Source organism: Notamacropus eugenii, chromosome 6 (assembly GCF_028372415.1).
Source record: "Notamacropus eugenii isolate mMacEug1 chromosome 6, mMacEug1.pri_v2, whole genome shotgun sequence".
Lineage (NCBI taxonomy): Eukaryota > Metazoa > Chordata > Mammalia > Diprotodontia > Macropodidae > Notamacropus > Notamacropus eugenii.
Window position 1 is genome coordinate 338,411,568 of NC_092877.1, and position 23,486 is coordinate 338,435,053.

The 23,486-nt window shown below is 40.4% G+C and overlaps 1 protein-coding gene across 1 annotated transcript in view; it reads right to left on the reverse strand.

Annotated features, from left to right (window-relative positions):
* The window catches only part of WWTR1 (WW domain containing transcription regulator 1), a 176,578-nt gene that overhangs the window by 59,868 nt on the left and 93,224 nt on the right, over window positions 1-23,486 (reverse strand). The window contains exon 2 of the mRNA XM_072618279.1: window positions 5,350-5,486. Coding sequence (XP_072474380.1) covers window positions 5,350-5,486 — 137 coding nt within the window. The remainder of the gene's footprint in view (window positions 1-5,349; window positions 5,487-23,486) is intronic.

The window sequence follows — 23,486 nt, forward strand, 5'->3', positions numbered from 1 at the left end:
TCAATCACAGGGTCATGATTCTTTATCTGGAAGGGACTTTGGAGGTCACTCAACCCAAGTGGCTCATTTTACAAATCATGCAACTGGTGCCCAATGATTTACCCAGGGTCACACCCAAAGTTTGCGGCAGAGACAATTCAAACTCAGCTCTTCTAGCCTCAGATCTAGTGGACTCTTTCATCTACATCATTGTCACCTCCTATATTTTTGACAATGCTTATTTTTTCTTTTTCTTTTAGACAGCTTGGCATAGGGGGAAAAGTCTAGGACTAAGGTCTCAAGACCTAGGTTTGAGACTACATTTGCCATTTTTTGACAGGAAAGATGGTCAAGTAACCTCATGCTCCATGTCTCAATAGTATTTCTCTTGATCTTAAAAATGCAGAATAAGAGACAAATACAGTCAAATGTGACAAACACAAAAGAGAGCACCTAAAAATTTTAAGAAAATGGGAAAAGGGAGAAATGGTGTTTATCTAGGCAGGGGTGGGGCATCCTACATGAAGACTTGCGTTTGTCCTCCATTCTGAAGAAAACCATGACATCAAGTTGAGGACATGACTTGCAGCTGACTTTGATTTGAGTGAGGGTGGGCTGTGCAAGGTCACCAAGCTCACTTTCTCCTCCAGAGCCATCGAGGTCCAGTGGCCTGATATTCATCAGGAGATGGACATGAAGACTGAGGTAAAGATGAACTGTTAGAATCAGAGGGGACTTTAGCCATTATCTTGTCCACAACTCCCATTTTCAAAATAAACAAATGCAGACTGAGATTAGGGAACATACCTACGACTATAAAGATAGGAAGATAGCTGTAACTAGAACTGAAGTTACTTGTTGTTGTGTTTGTCCTTCATTGCCAAAGAAGACCACGCCATCAGACAAATGATGACATGACTTGCACTTCACTTTGATTTGAGTGAGGGAGGGCTATGCAAGGTCACCAGCTTCATTTTCTCCTCCTCAGCTATCTGGATCCAGTGACCAGATATTTCTCAGGATGAGGACAGATGGCCCAGGATGAATTAGGAGACCTTAGCCCCTTGAGGCCAGGATCTATTCAGGAATTTATTTAGGGTGAGGTAACACCCATTCAGTGAATGGGTCTGCTTAAGAAGTAGTCAGGGGATGGCCCCTTTAATGAGGCAAAGAAAAAAAACTACATCAGGCTGGGAGGGAAGCAGCAATAGTTACCACTGATAATCACTCTGAAGCCAGGAGGGTCTAGAAAACAGCCCTTAAGTGTAGCTTGAGCAGAGGCTTAGTGTAGTGCAATCTATGGGCTTCAGAGGGCAGTAAGGTTTACTTAGCTCTTGGGTTAATACACTTTCTCCTTCATTTTAGAAAATAATTTACCATATTGCTCCTTTTAATACCAGCTCCCATCTTGCATGTGAAAAGAAATCGCTTTGCAGCAAATTTTCAGGGACATAAGCAAAGGGATGTCAAAACAATTTTACCTCTATTAACACATCATGTTTCTTCACATCTCCACCAGAGGCCACTATTCCCAATCAAAGTACTGAGTAGAAAGAGAAACTATTTCTGCCTAAATGGAAATCCATTCAATTTTGGAAACTCCTAATGTAAATAAAAATTATTATTTTGGAAGCAAACTGTTCCATAATGTCAAATAAAACATTTCCGAGACCCATATAATGACTGATAATTGAAGATTAATGCAACATGGTGGCAGCATAGTATAATGGTTCTGGAATCAAAGGTCCTAGGTTCAAATCCCAGCTCTGGAAAGTCAGTTGAGGCATGTAGTTGTGTATATAGCTCAGCACAATGAAAAGAGTGTTCTGAATTTAGAATCAAAAGGACCCAGCTTTGTCACTTCTGCAAATAGTTGGTTTAATAGCCTTTAAGACCTTTCCAGCTCTAAAGCCATGATCTTAATGATTAGGTCCACACTGAAAGAATGCAATAAAAGACCAAAGTAATGTAATTAGCCTTTGCCATCAGTGTCTTCCTAAGTATGTGCAAGCTACAAATGTTGGATGAATCTACTGCCATGATGACAGCTAATACAATTCATCCAGGCAGTCCTAGTCTGGCTCCCATGCCTTGGCTTCATCAATATCTGCTTTCCCACCCCAGTGTAATCTGTGTGTAAATGCCCAATAGGCACACGAGATATGATCTGGAACAACCATGATCGATGCCTATGAACAACCTCCACATGATGTATGAGGGTGGTCAAGGCACTACAGGTCTCCTAGACCCTCAATCTCCTTCCCGACACTCACTCCTCTGACTCCTACTCAACTCCTTATCTTCAAGTAACACCTTCCCCATTCTTCCACTCTCCACCTCTAATACAAGCTGCTGTCCATTCAACACAACTTATCCACAAGCCCCCAGTCTATCCCTGGCTGCTCCTCAACTCCCCCACGGCTTTGCAAGACTAATCCATCAATCCCCTTGTTAGCTGATGAACAAAGCAGAGGAAACAGGTGTGAAAAGCTCCACCAATCTAGGAAACTCCCTGGATAGAGAGAGCACTAGACTTGGAGTCAGAAAGTCCTGAGTTCAAATCCCACCTCAGATTTTTATTAACTGTGTTACCCAAAGAAAGTCAGTTAAGATCTCTGAACTTCAGTTTCTTCATCTGCAAAATGGGAATTATAATAGTACTTACCTCACAGGCTTTTTTGTAAAGCTTAAATAAGGTAATATATGGAAAGCCAAGGATGAATATTACAATTAGCATTACCTGGCGCTCCACCTGCTGACATGTTAATCCTACCCTCCCATATCACTGGCATAAAAGGATTCCTTGATATTCTGAAATCACTTGGAGGTGTGCGTACTTTCCAAATAAGGGATGTCTATTACCCCCATGCTTCATGGGGATGCGATGAACTTCTAGATGCAGTCTGTCTCCTTCTTATAAACACATTTTACTAATGCCTTTTTCTTGGCATTGCAGTCATTTCAACCCTTCCCCTTTTCCATTGTAAAGAGGCTTCAACAGATGAAATTCCAAGATGAACTTGAAAAATGATCTGATCTTTTTTATCTTTATATCTATATTTTAAGACTGATATAAAAAGAGAGTGAGCCACAGGCAGCTGTAGTTTGAAACGATATGCTCTGAGAGAAGCGGTGGATATTCCCCTATTGTGACTCACTAAATTATTCCCCAGCCTTTGCAGTTTACTCAGGTTTCTTCTTCAGATGTCCATTCTTAGAGCACATCTGCTCCTCTCCCCAGGCTGGTGGAACAGCCCACGCCATTAAGGCCAAATAAATACCCCAGCAGTGAACCTTGCTAGGAAAACCCAAAGTACAGAGAACTACAGAGCAAAATGAGGAGAGCGTAAGACTTGGCGTAAGGAAACCTGCCTCAGACACTAGATGTGTGACCCTGGGCAAACTAATTATCCACTCTCTGCCTCAGTTTCCTCATCTGTAAAATGGAGATGATAATAGACCCACATCCCAGGGTCAATGTGAGGATCAAATGTATTAACATATGTAAAGCACTTTGAAAGTCCTAAAGTGCTATATAAATGTTATTGTGATGATGATGGTGACGAAGGTGATGAAACATGAACTGTCTCTCTTTGGTGCACATCCCAAGGCATGTAGGGTGTTTTGTGCCTTGCATAACAAGATATATCTAGGTAAAAGCAATGGATAGAGGGTGACATCAAGAAAAGCTGAGTTCAAAATATGCCTAAGTTACTTATTAATGATGTGACCTTGACTGGGCAAGTCATTTGATCTCTTTGTGCCTCAGTTTACCCATCTTTAAAATGAGTATAACAGGCTTGAGTTTCCAGTTCCTTCCAACTCTAAATTTCTAATCTTATCATTCTACACAATAAACTAGTTTCAGACCTCTTCCTTTGCACCCTTGTTGATGAGAGAGAGAGAGAGAGAGAGAGAGAAGTCCATATGTATTAAAAAATGCATGTTAGGTTGGTTCAAATTGAAGTCTGCTTTGTGCTCTGAGTATAAAAAGTGAAGGCAGGAAAAGCAGCAGGTAGTGGTGAGCCCTAGCAAACAGAGTGCCTGACGTCAGAGTCAGAAGGTGTGGGTTCAACTCTATTTCTGACCCTAGCCAAATCACTTAGCCCCTCTGTGACTCAGTTTCCTTCTGTACAGCCACATAGAGAAGCAATGAGGACCCAATGAGTCAATCTCCATCAAGTGTTGTGCTTTCCTAAAAATATTACGAAAATGTCTGCTTTTATTTTTTAAAATCAAGGTAAAAACTCCCTCTCTTACAACTTAAAAGAAAGCTTACCACTATGCACTAACCAACATGGGACACCAGTACCAGCATCTGGTTTCTGTACAATGGTAGCTGTATTGGGGGCATGTGACTAAAGGAGAATTTGGATTCCTCGATGCAGGTATAATCATTAGTTATTATTTTTCCTTGATCTCCCCTCTAGATAAGGACTCCATGTGGGCTGCTCTCTTAGTCTTTTACTTTTTGGCTCTATTTTGTGTCTGCAACCTTCAAAATTATAACTCCAGACTTCCTGGAAGAATGGGCCCGATTTTCACCCTAGGCTAATTTGGGTTCTATTTCAGTTTATATTCCCTTTGGCTACATTGCAGAAATGGGGAACGGATCCAGGAATAACTTGTCCATTTTTATCCTTTTCATTCCTGAAAATCCAATGTGAGATTTTGGAAAAATGGGTTGCTGAGACTAAATGAAACTGTGGTATGAAATTTGTACATTTGTAGATGAAAGGCCTTTTCTGGTTTTGAACCATTAAAAAGGACAACCAAAGAAGGCTAGATCTATTTAAATATTGATTTGATTTAAAATTCCATTGGTGGTGGTGGTGGTGGTGGTGATGACAAAGGCATACTTTTACTGTCTTTGAAAGAAAGATTATTGGCAGAAAATATTTTCTCTTCTCAGCCGCCAATTCTATAGTTGTGATTAAGCCATCTCTGCAAAATAAAAACTTAACGCAAGTATAGTGGTGGGGAGGGAAGATGAAACACCTGCTCCAGAAAAACTCAAGTGGTCTGGAGCCTCACTTGTAGAATTTGGCTATTTTCACTGATTAAATTCCCAGGCAGTGTCTCAGCTCCCCCCTTCCCTCAGTCTATGTGAACTCAGCCAGACACTAATTTTCCTCACAGGTCCAGTAAAACCAAGTGTATAGCATGATGTCAGCACAATCACTGCTGAAGTGACAAGTCCCTAGTCCCAGGGCTGTAGAGAACGGAAGAAGAAAGAAGAAGGAGAAACAGAAAAGTAGAAATGCACAATTCCTGGCCCCCTTAGGCCACTCAGTAACCTAGAGCTTGGGGCTACACTGGAACTCTCACTCTACCCATTCCCAAGTCAAAGGCCAAAGGTCAGATACTCACCGAGGTTGGGCTGAGACATTGCCATCGATCTCTGGGGCATTGGCGTTGAAGTTGTGGCAGGGTGGAGGGCCATGTGGTTTAAAGGCTGAGTCATCGTCTTCCGAGGGTCTTGCCATGTGGTAATTTTTTCTATGTGACTAAAATAAGAGAATAATTAGTTTCTAGACCATTAATATCACAGTCATCTGCATCAGCAGCAGTGGTGAGAGCAGTTGCTAAGATTAAATGGCAGCCAGTTATTAATTTAGAATGTGCATGCAAGTGGGAAGGTTCTTCTATTTGCTTTCATGAAGAGACCTATTGGGTTTCTAGCAAGAGTACACCGAGCTTCCTAAACAAGGAAATGTTTATTGGGGTCTGCTCTGTTGGCTGCCCAACCCCAGTCAAGAACGTAGGCTCTATCAATGGGTAGCATCTAAGTCCACAAGTGACTATCTTCTTTTGCCTACCGATAAGTTCCCTAGATACCAAAACAAGGTTCAAACTCATTAAGTCAGCATTTATTGGCAATAGGTCAGAACACAAATAAATAACTTCCTTGACCAGGGCCTCTTACCCCATTTCACCCTTACTCCATTTGCACCAACTACCTCCCTTCAACTGAACACTTGACCCTTTCATTACATACAAAGTGAGAAGCATGCTAGAGGTGAAAAGGACCTCAGAGGTCATGTAGTTCAACCCATGCCTGACCACTCACCCCCCCACCCACACACATGCACACACACACGCATACATGCACATGCATACATGCACACACACACATACACGCACACACACATGAACACACACACACAGTGTTGTAGCTGTGGGCAATCTTCCTAATGCTTTCAGTATATCTGCTCAATACAATTAATAAGATTCTGCCCCTCCTCCTCCTTTTCCTCCTCTTTTTTTCCTTCTCCTCCCCAACAATTTCATCAGCACACAGGTTGTGCTCCCAGCCTACCAAACCACCTTAGTCATCTTCTCAGATGACTCAATCCTAGGGCCAAATTGCTGACTTCCTCTTCCACTCCCTCAAGCACTAACTTTTGTGGGAGTTTGGTAGCTTCTGCCCTTTGAAGATCAGCCTGATTTCTCTGGTGCCTCCACCTGAAATACTGACATAATTTGCTTTTCTGGACCAGCACAGGGACCGATCTGACTCCCCAAGAGACGGCAGACGTCTCATGTGTTTGACAGCTGCCTCTCGGAAGGATGGGCTATCTCACAGATGGGGGCAGGCCTGCTTCTCCCTTCTCCCAAGTCTGTCTTCCAGTGTCCACTTCACTCCTATTCGTTTTCTTCTGGATACATGAAAATGACTGTGATTTCACTTCCTGCTGCACTTTTTCTCAGATTCTAGGGGCGATGACTTCTTCTTGGTCTTTAAGGTGGGAAGCTCCTGTCTTTACCTTTTAACATCCCTACTGGGTCTGCAAGTTTTTAACCCCAATTCATAATTTTGTGGCAATTTGACTCCCTTCTTTTTTTAATTAAATTTATTTATTTATTTTTAGTTTGCAACATTCCCTTTTATACGATTTTGAGTTCTAAATTTTTTCCCTCCTCCCTCCCTAAAACAGCATGCCATCTGATATAGCTATACATGCACAATCATATTAAACATATTTCCACATTAGTCATGTTGTGAAAGAAGAATCAGAACCAAAAGGAAAAGCCACAAGAAACAAACAATCAAAAAACAACACAAAAGGTAAAATAGTACACTTTGATCTACATTCAGACTCCTCATTTTTTCTTTGGATATGCTGGCTCCCTTTTAAAGCAGTCTTTAACTGATGCACTAAGCATGGCACAAAATTAAGCCACTAAATATTTAGGAGAAAGCTGTGATTTAAGAATGTGAAGCAGTTACATGTTCTGAGTAGAGTGTTGGACCTGAGTTCAAATTCTGACCCAGATACTTCATAGCTGGGTGATCCTGCTAGGAAAGTAACTAAACCTCTCGTAGCCTAAGTGTCTTCATCTGTAAAATGGAGGTGATGATCAGAGCGGCACTCACCTCACAAAATTGCTAAAATGCTTGCTAATAGAATTTTAGTATTGCCAGCTAACTCACAGGCATGACAGGTTTGGAGCCAGAAAGCATCTGAGAGGCTACCATGTCCAACTAATCCATTGTACAAATGAAGAAAGTGTGACTTCCCTGAGGTCAGACAGACAGCAAGGGAAAGGCACAGGATTCGAATCCAGGTCCTTTGGATCCTTACCAATACTCTCTCAACTGTATCATGCTGCCTCTCTCATAATCTTGGATAACATTCAGATCAGTAAGAGGATATAAAAGAAAATGAAGAGAAGGAAAATCAGAGTACCAGAGTATAGTAAGAATATTAAAAAAAAGAAACTTGTTATATAAACTTATAAACTCGACCAAAGCGAGGGAGAGCAGCACTGGAAAACATCAAAATTCAAATGACACAAGTATCTTCAGTACACCTTTACCTCAATTATCCACTTCCTTTTACAGCCTTCTCCTCTAAAGTACATGAAGAACACCACAGCCCACCTCCCAGGGCCCAATACATTAAGGATGAAGACAGAGTAAATACTCCATGAACAGCCTATAATGCCCTAAGCCCCATTTAGGGTTAAACCAACTCCCTTCCAGTGTATTAAGGCCCCTTCTACCTATGCCTCTAGGCTTCCTATTGTAAAAATAAACAATTGTGTATGAATGCTAGATGTATAATCTATGAGACAGTGACAGCCTACCTAGAATTAGGGCAATCTATCACCGTCTACCACCAACACACCCAAGGACGTCCTTTCCATTCATTTCCCCCTAAGTATAGTAGCATTGACTAGGACGCACAGCTGGATTTCACAAAAGCAGAGATGGATCCACTAAGATCATAACACCTCTTTAAAAATCCTCTTTCTGATATACTTTGTTTTCAGGAACTTTATTACAAAAGGTAGAACTAATATAAGCGATCTAAGGATGGCTTCTCACAGGTCATAGATCTCTGTACCCCCAACAAAAGAGAGTACTTTCTTCTGTTTTCCCTCTTTCTTCCTTTCTAATGAGGCTGGTTATGGCTCTCCAGTCCTCTCTGTCTGCATGGAGTAAGGAGTACACAAGGCTTCCATATCTATGGGCTTGATACCACATTTCATCATGAAAAAGTCACATAGTCACAGTTTGGGGGACCTAACTATTCAAATCCTGGGACTAGGACCTCCTTTCAGCTACCACCATGATCACCTAACCCAGAAGTTTCTCCCAGCCTCTGCCCCCAGGACAACTTTGTTCCAAGGTTCCTAGTTTCCAGGAAGTTTTTTTATTGAGGCATCACTGTATCTCCCAAATAATCTCCCAAGCAGTATAAAACGCAGTCAGAAAAAAAGGGCAGATTTGGAGATGTTTGAGTGAAAATAAACCAGGAATGGATAATGGATTTAGTCATGGAACCTGAGATGACATCCTTGTGACCTGGATGACTCTGGGCAAGCCACTCACCTCTCACTAAAAGGGACGGATTAGATGCTCCTGGCTCTAACCCCATGACACTGAGCTATACCAGCAGTGCTATGTGAGACAGAGGACAGGAGTCAGTCCCTCATCTCAGCAAATTAATCTGTCCTGAAACCACACCTCTCACTGTTGACCTTAAGCGACTGTCTAAGCCATCTATAGACTACAGAGAAATATATCATCGTTAAGTCACTTAACAATGGCTCCTTGTCTACATGTGAAAACTTCCTTTACCCAGAAGAGGCAGTTCAGTAAACAGCAAATCATTTTATTTACAAAATGAATTGTCCTCTTGCCCAAAGCTCTTTCTTGCCTAGGCTCACTGCCCCACCTCCCCAGCCCCCACAGCTGAAATCTGGGTTTCATTTCTTTACTCTTTCATTCAGCATGTCTCCACTCCCTCCTCAGAGGTACTGAGTCACTTCCTTTCTCGACAACTTGTAATGAAAACTTTCAATTGTCCACAAGATTGGATTTACAATCATGTCACTTGAGGAAGGACTCCCACCTGTTACACTCCCTTGTTGACATTAATTTAAAATCATTTGGTCTCCTGGTGTTTTTCATTCCCATAAAGTCTCCTTTATACTGATTTCAAATCTTCATTCACCACTTATTACCAGTGTGACTTGAGGAAAGTTATTTCACCTCCCCAGGCCTGTCTCTTCATCTGCAAAATGATGGAGTTGGACTGGATGGTCTCCAAAGAACCATCTAATTTCCAGATGATGGTCTAAGTATCTGTTTGTTCAGTAGACAAGAATCAGGAGTTGCATATAACATAGGACATGTGCAAGTGGCTTTGAAAATGCAAACTTTCACCAATAATGTTGAACAATAAATAAATTTCAAATAAAGAATCAGAGAAATTTGCATTCCCAGGGCCTTTAGCAAGAGGGCAAGAAAATGTGAAGTACATATGAACAGTAACTGTGTATCATTTCTAGAAAAAGTGGCTCAAAAGGAATTATTGTTCAAATGTGATTTTTTTTTTTTGTTTTCCTGCCAGACAGTGCTCTCATGAAAGGAATTCTTTTGTTACACTATACAAACTCACTACATGTGAGCACTTTTTAGGGGTATGCCATATGCAGTTTTTGTTGTTTAGCTGGACCAGTCTTGTCCGGTTCTTCATGACCCCATTTTGGGTTTTCTTGACAAAGATACAGGAGTATCTTTTTTTAATACATTTCCTTCTCCAACTCATTTTACAGAGGAGGAAACTGAGGCAAACAGGGTAGCTAGTATCTGATGTCAGATTTGAACTCATTATCCATTCCTGAAATGAGTCTTCCTGACTTATATTTCATTGATGTCAAATTCAAATATTAAAAAAGGTTCACTAACCCATACACCATGATATGCAATGGCTACAATTTGACTTAGAAAATCACATATTAATACTATCTGTTTTTTGTTGTATTTTCATTTTTGACATTTGTCTTTTATTTTCATTATTTTTTTTTAAAAACTTCCCAATTACATTTTAATCTGGTTCTTTATGCACTTGTGGACTGTACGTGACCTATGTGTGTGTGACACTTCTGATGTAGTTGATAAGGAATTGGTCTTAGAGTCAGGAAAACATGAATTCAAACCCCACTTCAGATACGCAGTAGTTATGCCATTTGTCAAGTTATTTAAATTCTCTAGCCTCTGTTTACTTATCTGTAAAATGGGAGGGTTGGACTGGATACTTTGAACACTTTTAACACTAAACCTATGATCCTCTGATCTGGGACATAGTGGAAAGGGCACTAGATTTTTGAGGCAGAGGTCCTGAGTTCAACCTTTCATCTAATGCCATCAAGGTGATAGAACAGCTACGTGATGTGGTAGATAAGAGTGCCAGGCCTGGAGTCAGGAAGACCTGAGTCCAAATCCAGCTCAGACATCTACTATGACCCTGGGCAAGTCACTTTTACCCTGCCTGCCTCAGTTCCGCATCTATAAAATGAGCTGGATAAGAAAGTGGCAAACGACTTTCTCCAAGAGGAGAAAAACAAAACTGAAAAACAACCAAACAACAACAGATGATGTTGGGCAAATTCACCATGAAATGTTCCTGGGCTCAGCATAGTGCCTGGCCCAAAGGAGGCATTTAATAAGAGCTTACTGACTGGCTGTATCAGTAAGCTTAACTAATGGAAGGGTGCAGCTGGGATGGTTCACAGGATCAGTAGTTCAGAGGGCATTTAGACCACAATGCAGTTCCTAACACTCCTGAGTGTGTGAAACAGATTAAAGTGTGATTTTCTAAGTCAATATGGGGCCAGCAGGGATCCTTATGTATAGTTTCATCACTGATCTATACCAATATTCTCATCTGAGAATTGAAGAAACCCAGACCAGAGAGATTAATTGACATGGACTAAAGGTCTACAGGGAGTAAACACTGAAGGCAGATCCAACTTGAACCTAGGTCCTCTGATTCCAGAGAGATGATAAGCAGGAGAGACCGGCCCTGGAAGCAAAGGAGGAAGAGCCAATACCAGATGTAAGAGTCCAGCTAAAGTCCAAAATGTGTTTGTCCTTCATTGCCGAAGAAGACCATGCCATCAGAGAAATAATAACGTGACTTGCACTTCACTTTGCTTTGAGCAAGGGAGGGCTGTGCAGGTCACTAACCTCACTTCTCCTCCAGAGTCATCTGAATCCAGTGACCAGATATTCATCAGGATGACTGGAGATGACCCAGGATGAGGCAATTAGGGTTAAGTGACTTGCCCAAGGTCACACAGTTAGTGAGTGTCAAGTGTCTGAGATGAGATTTGAACTCAGGTCCTCCTGACTCCTGCACTGGTGCTCTATCCACTGTACTACCTAGCTGCCACCAAAGTACTAACATCTCAGAAAGTCCATCATGTCTATGAGGAAGAAATTGGGCTAAAAAATTAGTTTATTGAAACTTTCCATCTATTAGTTTTTCTAATTCTTTCTCAAAACATCTTAAACTATTTTCAACCGAGGCACAAAATTAGAAAATTTGTGTACTTGATTGGGGAATTTCATACAGATTAAAATATCCATGAAGTCAACTACATTAAAAAACCCCCACTAAAACTCGCAATTTCAGTTCTTAAATCATTTACTCTTCCTTATATTCCCACTTCTATTATTAGCACCATTAGTCCATGCACCAAACCCCGGAGCCATGTTAGATTTGAGGCTCTTTTTCATCTCCTGCTACTGTACTGTCAATCCCTCCCTCTTTCTCCATGCTATTTGTGACCAATCAGGGACAGACTCCCATTGTTCCATTCATTCACTCAACGATTGTCTATGCTAGGCATTGTATTGGGTGCTGAGGGAAAAAAAGACAAATATGAGATGATCCCTGCCCCCATGGAGCTTTGCTTCTATTACAGGAACACAAGTACATATATAAAGTACAGAATACGTACAAATGTAATAAAAAGTAATTTACATGGAGATGAAATTAACAAGGAGGACATCAGGCTAGGCTTCTTGTAGGAACTGAATTCCCTCTAAATTAGCTGGACACTTTACTGGACTCTCTTCCACCAGCCTCTCCCACTTCCAGTCCATTTAAGAGTCATCTCAAATGCTATTTTCTCCATAGTCTGGTCATGACAAAAGGGATTGTGAGAGATCTTCCTCCTTTGTATGGCAGTTATCATTTTTTACTTATTACTTCAGTTATTGTTGTACTTGTCTTACCACCCCTACTAGATTATGAGATCCTAGAAGGCAGCATCTTACAATCTTCTTATCTTCCTATAATCTAGCAAAAGGCCTTGCACAAAACAGTCTCCCAATAAGCATTTCCTGAACAAAATAATGAATGGACCTATAGAGACATAACTAGAATTGAGTGGCTGGAACTTTGACTCAGAGCAATAAAAGTTAGTCAGCGTTAATAATCACTGCCATTTTTCAAAGTGTGGTCTGGATATCCCGGGAAATCCTCAAAACCCTTCAAGGGGACCTGCATAGTAAAAAAAAAACCCCTATTTTTCATAATATTAATAATATGACTTTTTATTTCAAATACAGTATCAAGACATGACCCACAAAGCAAAAGCTCTTTGGGGAAGAATTCTCAAAACTGTAAAGTTTCTACTAAGGGGTACTGAAGCCAAAAAATTTGAGAATTACTGCTTTAGTAGTTCAAAAACAAATGAGCTGAGCACCTATTAAATAAGAAAAAATTATTTTAAATAGGTAGCAACCAGTAATCAAATGGTGTCCCCTTCTCAGCTCAGGAAAGTGACAGCTATAGTGAGCTCCTCCCCATCCATCTGGACCCAAGGGTCTCAGAATCTGTCTCAAAAAGTTTATTTGAAGGTACAATTTTCTGCCTCTTGCTGGTTACAATTCTCTCTGTGAGTATATGCATTTGAACAGTTCTTAACCCTAAATGAAAACAAGGAAAGCTAGGGGACAGAATAAGTCATAGATTTTCAGTTATAGCCAAGATGGAGACTTATTTTGCTTCTCTATACTTCTTGTGTAAGGGAAGGCTTCTTTCAGGTCTGGGATCTGGGGAGTCTTATGGGGAAGGAAGTTGGTAAGTACTGCTGGTGATGCACAAAAAAAAAAAACAAAAAAACCACCCAATACAACTTAATGTACATAATAGAGGAGAAGAAAGTTCAGAAAGGGACATAGATGAGCAAAGCAACATCATTACTGCAAGGCTAGATTTAACTTACACTTTAAAAAATCATTGTAATAGAGGGTCATTGTTTCACAAACAAACCTCTGCTCTTTGTAGATGAAAATGTTCATGTTGACTGATGTTGACTTCATGGTATATAATGTACTTTACATATATTATCTCACTTGATTCTCACAAATGAGGATCCTGGGGTGCTAGGTACAATTATTATGCCCATTTTACAAATGAGGAAAACAAGGCAGACAGAGGTGAAGTGACTTGCCCTGAGTCACACAGCTGGATGAATATCTGAGGGGAGATTTGAACACATCTTCCTGAGCTCAAGTCCACAGGTGTACCTACTATAATACCTCACCACTGGAACCAGGTGTCTCCAGAGGAGAAAGTGAGGTTGGTGACTTTGCACAGCCCTCCTTCACTTAAATCCAAATCACTTGCATGTCATGGCATCATCTTCCTGATGTCACGGTCCTCTTTGAGAATGAAGGGCAAACAACAGCAATCTCCCTACAAGTTTAAGTATATGACATAATGTTATATCATTTGCTAAGTTATTTTTTTTTTCTTTTTTACTAAATTATTTCATAATTTTTCTTTGTGAAGTTTCTGCACTGGTTGCTCATGTCCTAAATATTTCTTGGCTACATCCACGTGCATAAAATAATAAATGTAATCATTTCTTCCTCATTTCAGCAATTATCTTCTTAGTCCTAGAGAAATCAATCTCTATAAATTATAGTTGGAATTAGCCTAATTTGCCAATTTTATTTCTCACCGGCAGTGAATGGTCAAGAATAGGATAGGAGAATTCTCTACAGGAGAAAAAGTTCCCATCTTGATGAGGTCACAAGGCAACTTAAGAAGTATGGTCTTGCAATGTACCTTGTACTTTGCGCCTATAAGCAAAGCATTTTATGCCTGTCTCTGATCTTGTGCAAGATAGCCAAAGGTCACACGCTATCCTTGCACAAGACAACATGAGCCTGAAAATTTCCTAGGTGAGGTTTAAAAGCAAAACACACAAAAATAAACTTTTATTTGTTTGGATGAAAGGGATGGAAGGGGTGGGAGTGAGGAAGGAGCGTTTTCCTCTAAACCTCAAACTACTTCTCATAATTGACAATGTATAACAATTAATATTTGGTTATTTTAAATTAAAAAGTGAGGAATTTAACCCTGTGAAAGGTATACCTCTATAACATAATCACCTCTAAATAAAAAGTTTGTGCAACAACTATGAAATGATATCCAATAATCATAACAAAAAATTATAACAAAGTACATTTGAAATGTATTAGCATTACACAAGGGAAGGAGCATGGACATTGGAATCAGAGGTCCTAACTCCCACTTTGGGGCTTTCTACCTACGTGACTTGGAGCAAATCACATGACCTCCCTGGGTCTCACTTTCCTCATCTTTAAAATGAGAAGGTTGAACTAGTTGACCTTTTCGGTCCTTTCCACTTCTAGAAAGAGGCAAACCTTCTGCTATTATTCTGCTTGAAGAATAAAACTCAGTGACTGGGACCCATTGCTGAGGGTACATTGACATTGACATCATCCTTGCTAATATCATTCTGATCCCTCCCTGTCATTACTTTTCCTCAATATTTTGCATAGAGTTTGGACTAAATATTTCCGCACTTGTTTTTACTCACTGACATGGGTTCCTTGAAGGCAACACCAGAGTTATGGATCCTCGGAGTTGGGAGGGACCCATCATTACACAAAGTTCATGTCTACAGTGTACTCAACAAAGTGTTTCTCCTAAGACAAAAGTCTAACTATGTAAGGTCAATATTCAATAAACCTCAATGTCTCTCTATTTCTTTCTAGGATCAAATGTAAAATGTTACATTTGATTGAAACATAAATTGAGAAAAGTCTTTCACAACCTAGCCCATTACTACCTTTCCAGTCTTCTAATATCTTACACCCTCCTACACATATTCTATGTTCCAGCTACAATGGTCTCTTTGCTGTTGCTTAAATAAGACAGTCCATCTCCTAGCACTATGCATTTGCATTGGCTATCCTCCACGCCTGGAATGGTCTCCCTCCTCACCTCTACCCCTTGGCTTTCTTGGGTTCCTTTAAGCTAAAATCTTACCTTCTTCAGAAGTCTTTTCAGATGGGTCTATCCCACTGCTAGTGCCTTATCTCAATGGTTACCTTCCATTTATGTCAGAGACAGAGAGAAAGAGAAAAAGAGGGGGGAGGGGGAGGAGAGAAGGAAAGAGGGAGGGAGGGAGGGAAGGAGGGAGGGAGAGAAAGAGAGAGAGAGAGAAGGAAACTGAAGTGCAGGGATGTTAAGGCACTTGTCTGAGGTCACACAAGTAACCATCAAACAAGGGATTTAAACTCAGTCTTCCGACTTCTGACTAGGGCAGTCGGGTGGCAGAGTAGATAGGGTGCCGGACCTGGAGTCAGGAAGACTCATCTACCTGAGTTCTAATCTGGCCTCAAACACTTACCAGCTGTGTGACCCTGAGCAAGTCACTTAACCTTGTTTGCCTCAGTTTCCTCATCTGTAAAATGAGCCTGAAAAGAAAATGGCAAAACTATACCTTTGTCAAGAAAATCCCAAATGAGGTAATGATGAGTCTAACAAAACTGAAATGATACAGCAACAACTTCTGACTTCAGAGCTCATGTTCTTTCCACTGTGCCACTGAGCCTCCCATAATGCCTTAGACGATAAGCTCCTTGAGAGCCTCCCATAATGCCTTAGATGACAAGCTCCTTGAGAGCAAGGCCTGCCTTTTGCCTCTCTTTTCTATCACAGTGTCTGGCCCACTGTAAGCATTTAATAAATGTTTATTGATTGACTGATTAGCTCCCCTCCCCCCCCAGTCCAGCCTTTTCCTCTTCTCTAGGCTAAAACCCAAGGCTTACAGCATTTCCTTCAGTAGCCCCCATCTAACCTAGTCCAACAGTAAACACTCAAGAAATGTCCATGACATCAATGAGGGAATGAGCAAACGAATATATAAACCCAAACCCTTTCTGTCTGCTCCCCCTTGGTGTTGTTATGACCTTACTGTCGGTATTATGACTTGACTTGCTTCAAAAACGCATATAGAGCCATGCAATCCAGCACATACTGGTGGCTACACTTCCTTATTAGGTAAGCTCATCTACACCAAGGTGGTGGGAGGGGAGGCCTGGACTGATAGAGCACACTCCAGAGTGCAATGTGTACAAAAATTCCTCCCTGGGGACAAGAAGAGCAGTGGTGGGGGCTGGTGGCAGCAGTCGCATGGACCTCACTAAGAGTCGGGATTTTACTCCATGAGAGAGAACATAAACTTCCTTTGCTCTTCCAATTTAAATCCAATCTCAGCTCCTTTTTCCTTCCCGTGTTTTGGAAACTGGAGTCTATAAAACCTCATGGCTTTATAGAAATGAAAACTATTAAAGTAATTTTAAAACTACCTTACCGACTGGGCTGCATTCAAAATTTCAGATTATTGTGTCTTAGGGAAAGAAAGGGGAGGATTGTTACAGATAAGAGACTGGTTGAAGTTAAGTTTACTTGAGTTAATAATATTTTCTCATTTCTGCCCAGAAACCGTCACTTGCCAGTAGCTACTTTTATGTACCATAAATATAATTTATTCACCTCCTCAAAGGCTCTCTACCAGTCTACCCTTGACTGCACTATTTTTCTCCTAAAAGGATAGTAAAGCAGACCACCTGAGGGAGGGAAAGATAACCCTTATTATAAATCATTAACATTCATTACAAAGCTCATTCCCATAACACCCTCTTCCTCCAATCACAGTAATCAAAATGTAGAGCTTAGAAAACCACAACATTTTAGCTCTAGAAAGGATGCCTTTTATAAATGGGGAAACTGAGTCCCAGAAAAGCTAAAATACTTGCCCAGGGTCACACTGGGTGATGGAGCTGGCCTTAAAATCTAGGTCTTCTGCCCCCTAATCCACAACTCTTTCCACTGTTCTAAATTACATCTCTCTAGAAGATGTTTATGATATAAAGAACCCTTGAGTAATTAACTAATTATCAATTCTCACTTAAGTACTTAGTATTTCGGACCAAGAGTGAAAGGCTTCAGTAAAAAGTTAGATCTAGAAAACGTCAAAGCAATTCGGTTTTGTGTGGGCTCTCTCTTTTTTCCCTTGTTTTTACTTAATCTGGACAAGTGATTTCATGTGTGAGGAACCTTCCAGGGTGGAAATTCTCTTTGATTATGGAGACTAACAACTGCCCTGTAACTCATGATCTTAGAGAGTTCTCTAGGGCACTAAGTCAATTGACCTATTCAAGGTCACATAACTAATATATATCAGAGATTAGACCTGAAGCCAGATCTTCCTAGCTCCCTTCAAGGCCAGTCTTCTATTAATAACACCACCTTATCTTCCTTTTCCCAGTTTGCATAGACTCTAAGTTTCTTGAGGGCAAGGACTATATTTTTTTGCATTTCTTTGTATATCTTTATCTTTGCATATCTGTAACTTAGAATATAGAAGGCACTTAATAAATGCCAATAAATAACTGACTGATTGATTCGCAGGACTCATCAAAATCTACACATTAACAATCAACCTGAAAGAGAGAACCACCAGAGTCCCATGAGGGTGTTCAGTGTGGTTGTGGTAAGACAGGCAACCATGTCAATGTCTACACACCATTTTCATCATTTCAACATAGCACAATAACAGATGCTTAATGGCGTAATGGTCTCATCCCAAACTCTTCTATAAGAATAACATAAAGTTATCTTTTTTCCCCCAAAAGACATTTGAAGTTGAATGCACAATAATAACACATCAAAAATATAACAGACCTTCCCAAAGAAGGAATTTGAGCTAAGCCTTGAAGAAGGCTTAAATCTATTGAGCCAAAACTATGGGGAAGAGGAGAATGCTGGGGTGTGTCCTACAGCTCACAAGATAGTAAGAGAATGTTTTTCACAAGGTTGACTGTATATGGTTTAATGTCTGTCTTATTTCTAAAAATATCAATCCCCAAATTACAACGCTCCCGACTGCTCCTACCATCAGTTACTATCCTTAGGCTGAAAATAGCCTTTAAAAACAGGGATGAAGCCTAACTGCCCTTTTCTTCAGCCCCAAGAATGATCTACTCTCCATGCTCTCCATCAGTGTTTTTAGCCCCACCTCAAGGATAAAATTCAAACTCCCCAGCCTGGTATTTAAAGCCCTTAGCAGTCCAAATAGAGTCTACCTTTTCAGACATTTCATATTATGCCCCTTCTCTCTCTATTGTCGAGGGAGTGCTGTATCTACCTCCATGCTATCTCTAATACCTACACACATACATACACCTATGTGTATATATACCCTTACGTATATGTGTGTCTGTGTATGTAATGAATGCATGTATATCTCCATCTTTCCATCAATTAGGCAGCTAGGTGATGCAGTGGATAGAGTGTTGTTCATGAAATCAGGAAGACTCCTCTTACTAGCTGTGTGACCCTGGGCAAGTCATTTAACCCAATTTGCCTCAGTTTCCTCATCTGTAAAATGAGCTGGAGAAGAAAATGGTGAAACTGCTCTAGTACCTTTGCTGAAAAACCCCAAATGGGATCACGAAGAGTCAGATATGACTGAACCAACTGAACAAAAACAACAAATTCCTCACATAGTCACCATTTTAATGCAGGCCTTTCATCACCTTATCCCTGACAATGCCTTCTGGTTGGCTTCCCTATGTCAAGTCTCTACCCACTCCAATCAATCCCCCATTTAGCTGTCAAGGTGATTTCCCTAAAGAACATGTTAAGTCCCTTAGTCAATAGGCTTTGGGAGGTTTCTAAGACCTCCAAGATCCAATATATCATCTTCTGTTGGGGATTTAAAGCCCTTTACAACTTGCTCCCTTCTAAGCTCATGAATCTTCTCATGTTGCACTCCTCCTCATCCACTCTATAGCTAAGTGACTCTGGTCTCTTTGCTCTTCTACAAACATAATACTTCATCTCTTGTCCCTTGTTCTTTTCACTGGCTCTCCCTCACGCCAGCAATATTCTCCTCTACTTCCATCCCCTAGTTTCATTGTCTTTCTTTGTGACTCAAATCCCACCTTCTGCAGAAGGTCACTTTTGGTCTATCCCTACCCCCAACCTCCCCCATAACCTTTCCTCTGAAATTGCCTTCCATCTACCCCTTACCCAGCTTGGACATGCATAGTTATTTGCATATTGTCTCCACCCTTAGAACGTGAATCCTTGAGGGCCCCACCTCAACTCCCATGCCTGCAAGTTTCCTTTCAAGGCCCAGTTCATATGCCAGCTCCTTAGTAATTAAGGCTCTCTCCCTCTCCCCCTCCTTTCTTTGTCCTTACCACCGCCCTGTGTGGTGTGTGTGTGTGTCTGTGTGTGTGTGTCCGTGTCTGTGTCTGTGTATTTATATGTCGTATCCCCCCAGGAAAATATAAGCTCACTGGTGGCATGGATTATTTGAGTTTTGGCAATTGAATTCACTGTAGTCTTCCGATGGCCAAGCTATAAACCTATGTCTGTGGCAGCAATCTATTGGCTAAACAAATTATACTAATCAGAGCTTAAACCTCTAACCTGTAAAACTTATTCTGACAATCAAGGACCGAAAAATCAACTTCTAAAGTCACCAAGAAATAAAAGTAAGATGGTTCAGGCTTTATTTCTTCCACTTGGACAGCCCACTAGAGCTCCAGATATCTTCATTGACCTCAAAGAAGAAAGAGTGATAATTCAAAGAGATGTTTTTAAAAAGCCTTTGGAAGCACCCAATCTAAGGTGACCGAGGACAGAGGGTTATCTTATTGGTGAGATTCTGAGTCCTCTTCCCATTCATGTCCAAATTTAAAAACATTTCCGAGTCCTCTGGCATTTTACATGAATGGCAGAGATTGTATTTTTAACTAGCAGGCAGGCTCTAATCCTCAACTTCCTTAGCAGACCTGCCAAGAAGCCTCCATTATTCTAAATTAGCAGCAGTCAAAGAAGCAGCAGCTGAAAAGCTGCTTCAGCCTCCAGCCTTGGCCAGCTGTGATGACATCACCACCCTGTGTATTTCATGGGCACCAATGGTGGTATCTCTTCATCCTTGATTTGAATCTGATCCTAGTGGGGCAAAAATGAAATCAAGTATAACAGCTGTTGGACACGCACCCTATGGGTGGGCTGCTGATTTTCATGTTTCTGCTGACTTCAAGGTGGGACTTTTTAGAGTTCTGCCCTAGGGGCAACCCCATGACTGGGCCACTTTTCAAAGTCAACCTGTTTTAGGGTAAATGGGAAATTGGTGACTCATGTAGGAGTCGGCCCCTGAAATCTGACTCAGCAGGTGACCACTCACATTGTGTGAGTGAGGGCACCGAATCATTCCCTGCCATCATTAAATGTGGGTAAGCCTGTTCCCAACTCTGGAAACCCAGCCAAACCCTGCCTTAGCCTTTTTTTTCCTGTTCCCTGAAAAGGAAAGACTTCTCTGGAGGCTCAGAGATCCAATCAAAGGACCTTAACTTTCTGTTCAAGCAGAGAAATAGCTCATTTCATAACAACTGGATTTAGTATTGTGGTCTCCCAGGAGATAATGACCTCAACTCCCTGGATGAAGATTTGGGGGTGAAGCTGGAAGGAAATCCAAACCACAAACGACTCCAATAATTTAGACAAAATAACCAGGCAGCAGAGGTCTGTTAGATTAGTTTCACTGGACAGGAACTCAATATAAAAGACATTCAGACCTTTATTTTAAAGTCACTGGTAGAGAACAGTAGAACATTCCAAGTTCCATCTCTGCTCAGAGTTTCTCCCCATGTCACAAACATAATCTGCAAGGATCAATATTTTTCCTACCTCCCCAAATGTTGCTTGTCAAGGCAGATAAACCATGTAATTCAAATAAAATCAATTCAGCATTGATTACCATACATTTAAATTATTTTTCCCTGCTTCACTGAAAAACAGCTGTCATTGTAAGGAAGAAAAGGTACATTCTATATAATAGAAGGACACAGCTAGTATGTGTCAAAGAAAAGAAAAATCTTCCTCTAAGCAGCATCTCTTTATATACTATCCCAGAGCTTCTAACCACTAAGGGACCCATGGAAAGAATTTCAGAAGGACATCCATAAACTTGGATGGAGAAAAAAAAATTACATCTTTACTTTTACTAACTTTTACTACTACTAATTTTACTAAAAAATTACATCTTTACTTTTACTTTAATTTTACTGAAAATTAGGACCCACATTTTGGTGGTAAAAATTAAGGTTGCATAAGGAAGATAAAGACAGCTAATGGAGAGACTTGAAAGCTAAATGACTTGATTTCATTTAAAAAATAGGAGTTTGGGCTTCATAAATTGGAGAGTCACAAGCTGAAGACCCATCTCTTACAGAAGGCTAAATGGGTGACTGCTAAAGATCCCTAGTTGTTCAAATGTCTTGTATTAAATCCAAAGATCTGTGGCCAATTGCTTAGCCAGCTGCAAAACTCTCCCAACCCTACAGTTTTATAAGAAGCTCATTTTGGAGACCCTTGAGTGACTAAGTCTGAAAAGCTTTTGAAATTGCTTTTTCAGATTCTCAGAAGTTATGTCCATTTCTCCACCTGTCATTTTTCCAGTCAATCTTTAAAGGACTTTTATTACTGCTTTTTCCAGATACTCCAGATATTTTTGGAAAATATCCCAAATCCCAAATTATAACTGATTTTCTTCTTTTTCCTTCTAAGTGGCCAGACAGAATTGCTTGCTAAGCACAAAATGAAGGGAAAGGCCTATTTGTATTCAAAAAGCCATTTTTCTTAAGTCTTGGTTAATCCTTTCTCCCATTTTCACATGAAGTACAAACAGGGGAAAACCTGAAATCCTTCAGTTCAATTTCATGTAAAAAATTCTTTTATCAAATGTTGAACTGTGGATGTGAAAATCTGGAGTTTGAATTCTGAGGTTTCCATTATCCTGACCATTTGAGAGAAATGAATTGACTGAAAAACAGAATGAATGATATACATGTCACACTCAATCTACTCTTCATTACAGAAACTCTACCAAAGGGAAGGGATGGATGCCTTTCTCTAAACAGGGAGTTTTAACCTGAGGTCTGTGAATTTGTATTTATTTTCATTTTTTAACATTTTGATAACTGTATTGTAATATATTTGATTTCCTCTGGAATCCTAAGTATTTTGTTTCATACACTTAAAAACATTTTTAGAAGGAATGTAGTCTTCACCAGACCTCCCAAGGGTCCCATGACACAAAAAAGATTAAAAACTCCTGTTGTACATACTTGTACCTGGAGAAATCAGGAGAGGCCTTATATAGATGACTACACTTGAACTAGGTCTTAAAGAAAAGGGAGAGATATGTGTGTAGTATCTACCATGTGGCAGATCCTTTACAAATATCATCTCATTTGAACTTCACAACAACCCTTCCAGGTAGGCGGTATTATTCTCCCCATCTTACAGTCAAGGAAACTAAGGCACACAGAAGTTATATGACTTGCGCAGCTAGTAGATGTCTAAGGTCACGTTCGAACTCACGTCTTCCTGACTCCAAGCCTAGAGTTCTATCTACTGTGCCCCCTAGCTGCCTAGATGACTAAGAATTTTAAAGAGGCAGAGCCACAGAGGAAGTTCATTCCATTTATGATGGGCTAGCCAGTGCAACCCCAGCAAAAGAAGCATCATGGGGAAAAATAAATGGAAGCCAGGCTTGGATTCAGGGAAACATTGATTTCAAGTCAGCTGACGTGTCTAATGTCTAAAGTGACCCTCAGTAAATCATTTATCCTCTCAGTATAGAAAATATTATATAATTAAGCAATGCTTCTTAGTAGCTATCAAGCAACCCTCTAAGATTATGGGTTGCTGAAGAGCTACCAGGTTGCTTTGGTGGAAGGAATGAAATCTTAACCAGATTAAAACAATTGGGAAATGCTTAATAAAATAAGTAAAAATGCAATAAGACATATAGATAATGTTCTTTTGAGGTTTTCTAAGTCTGAGTTTAATACCACTGGG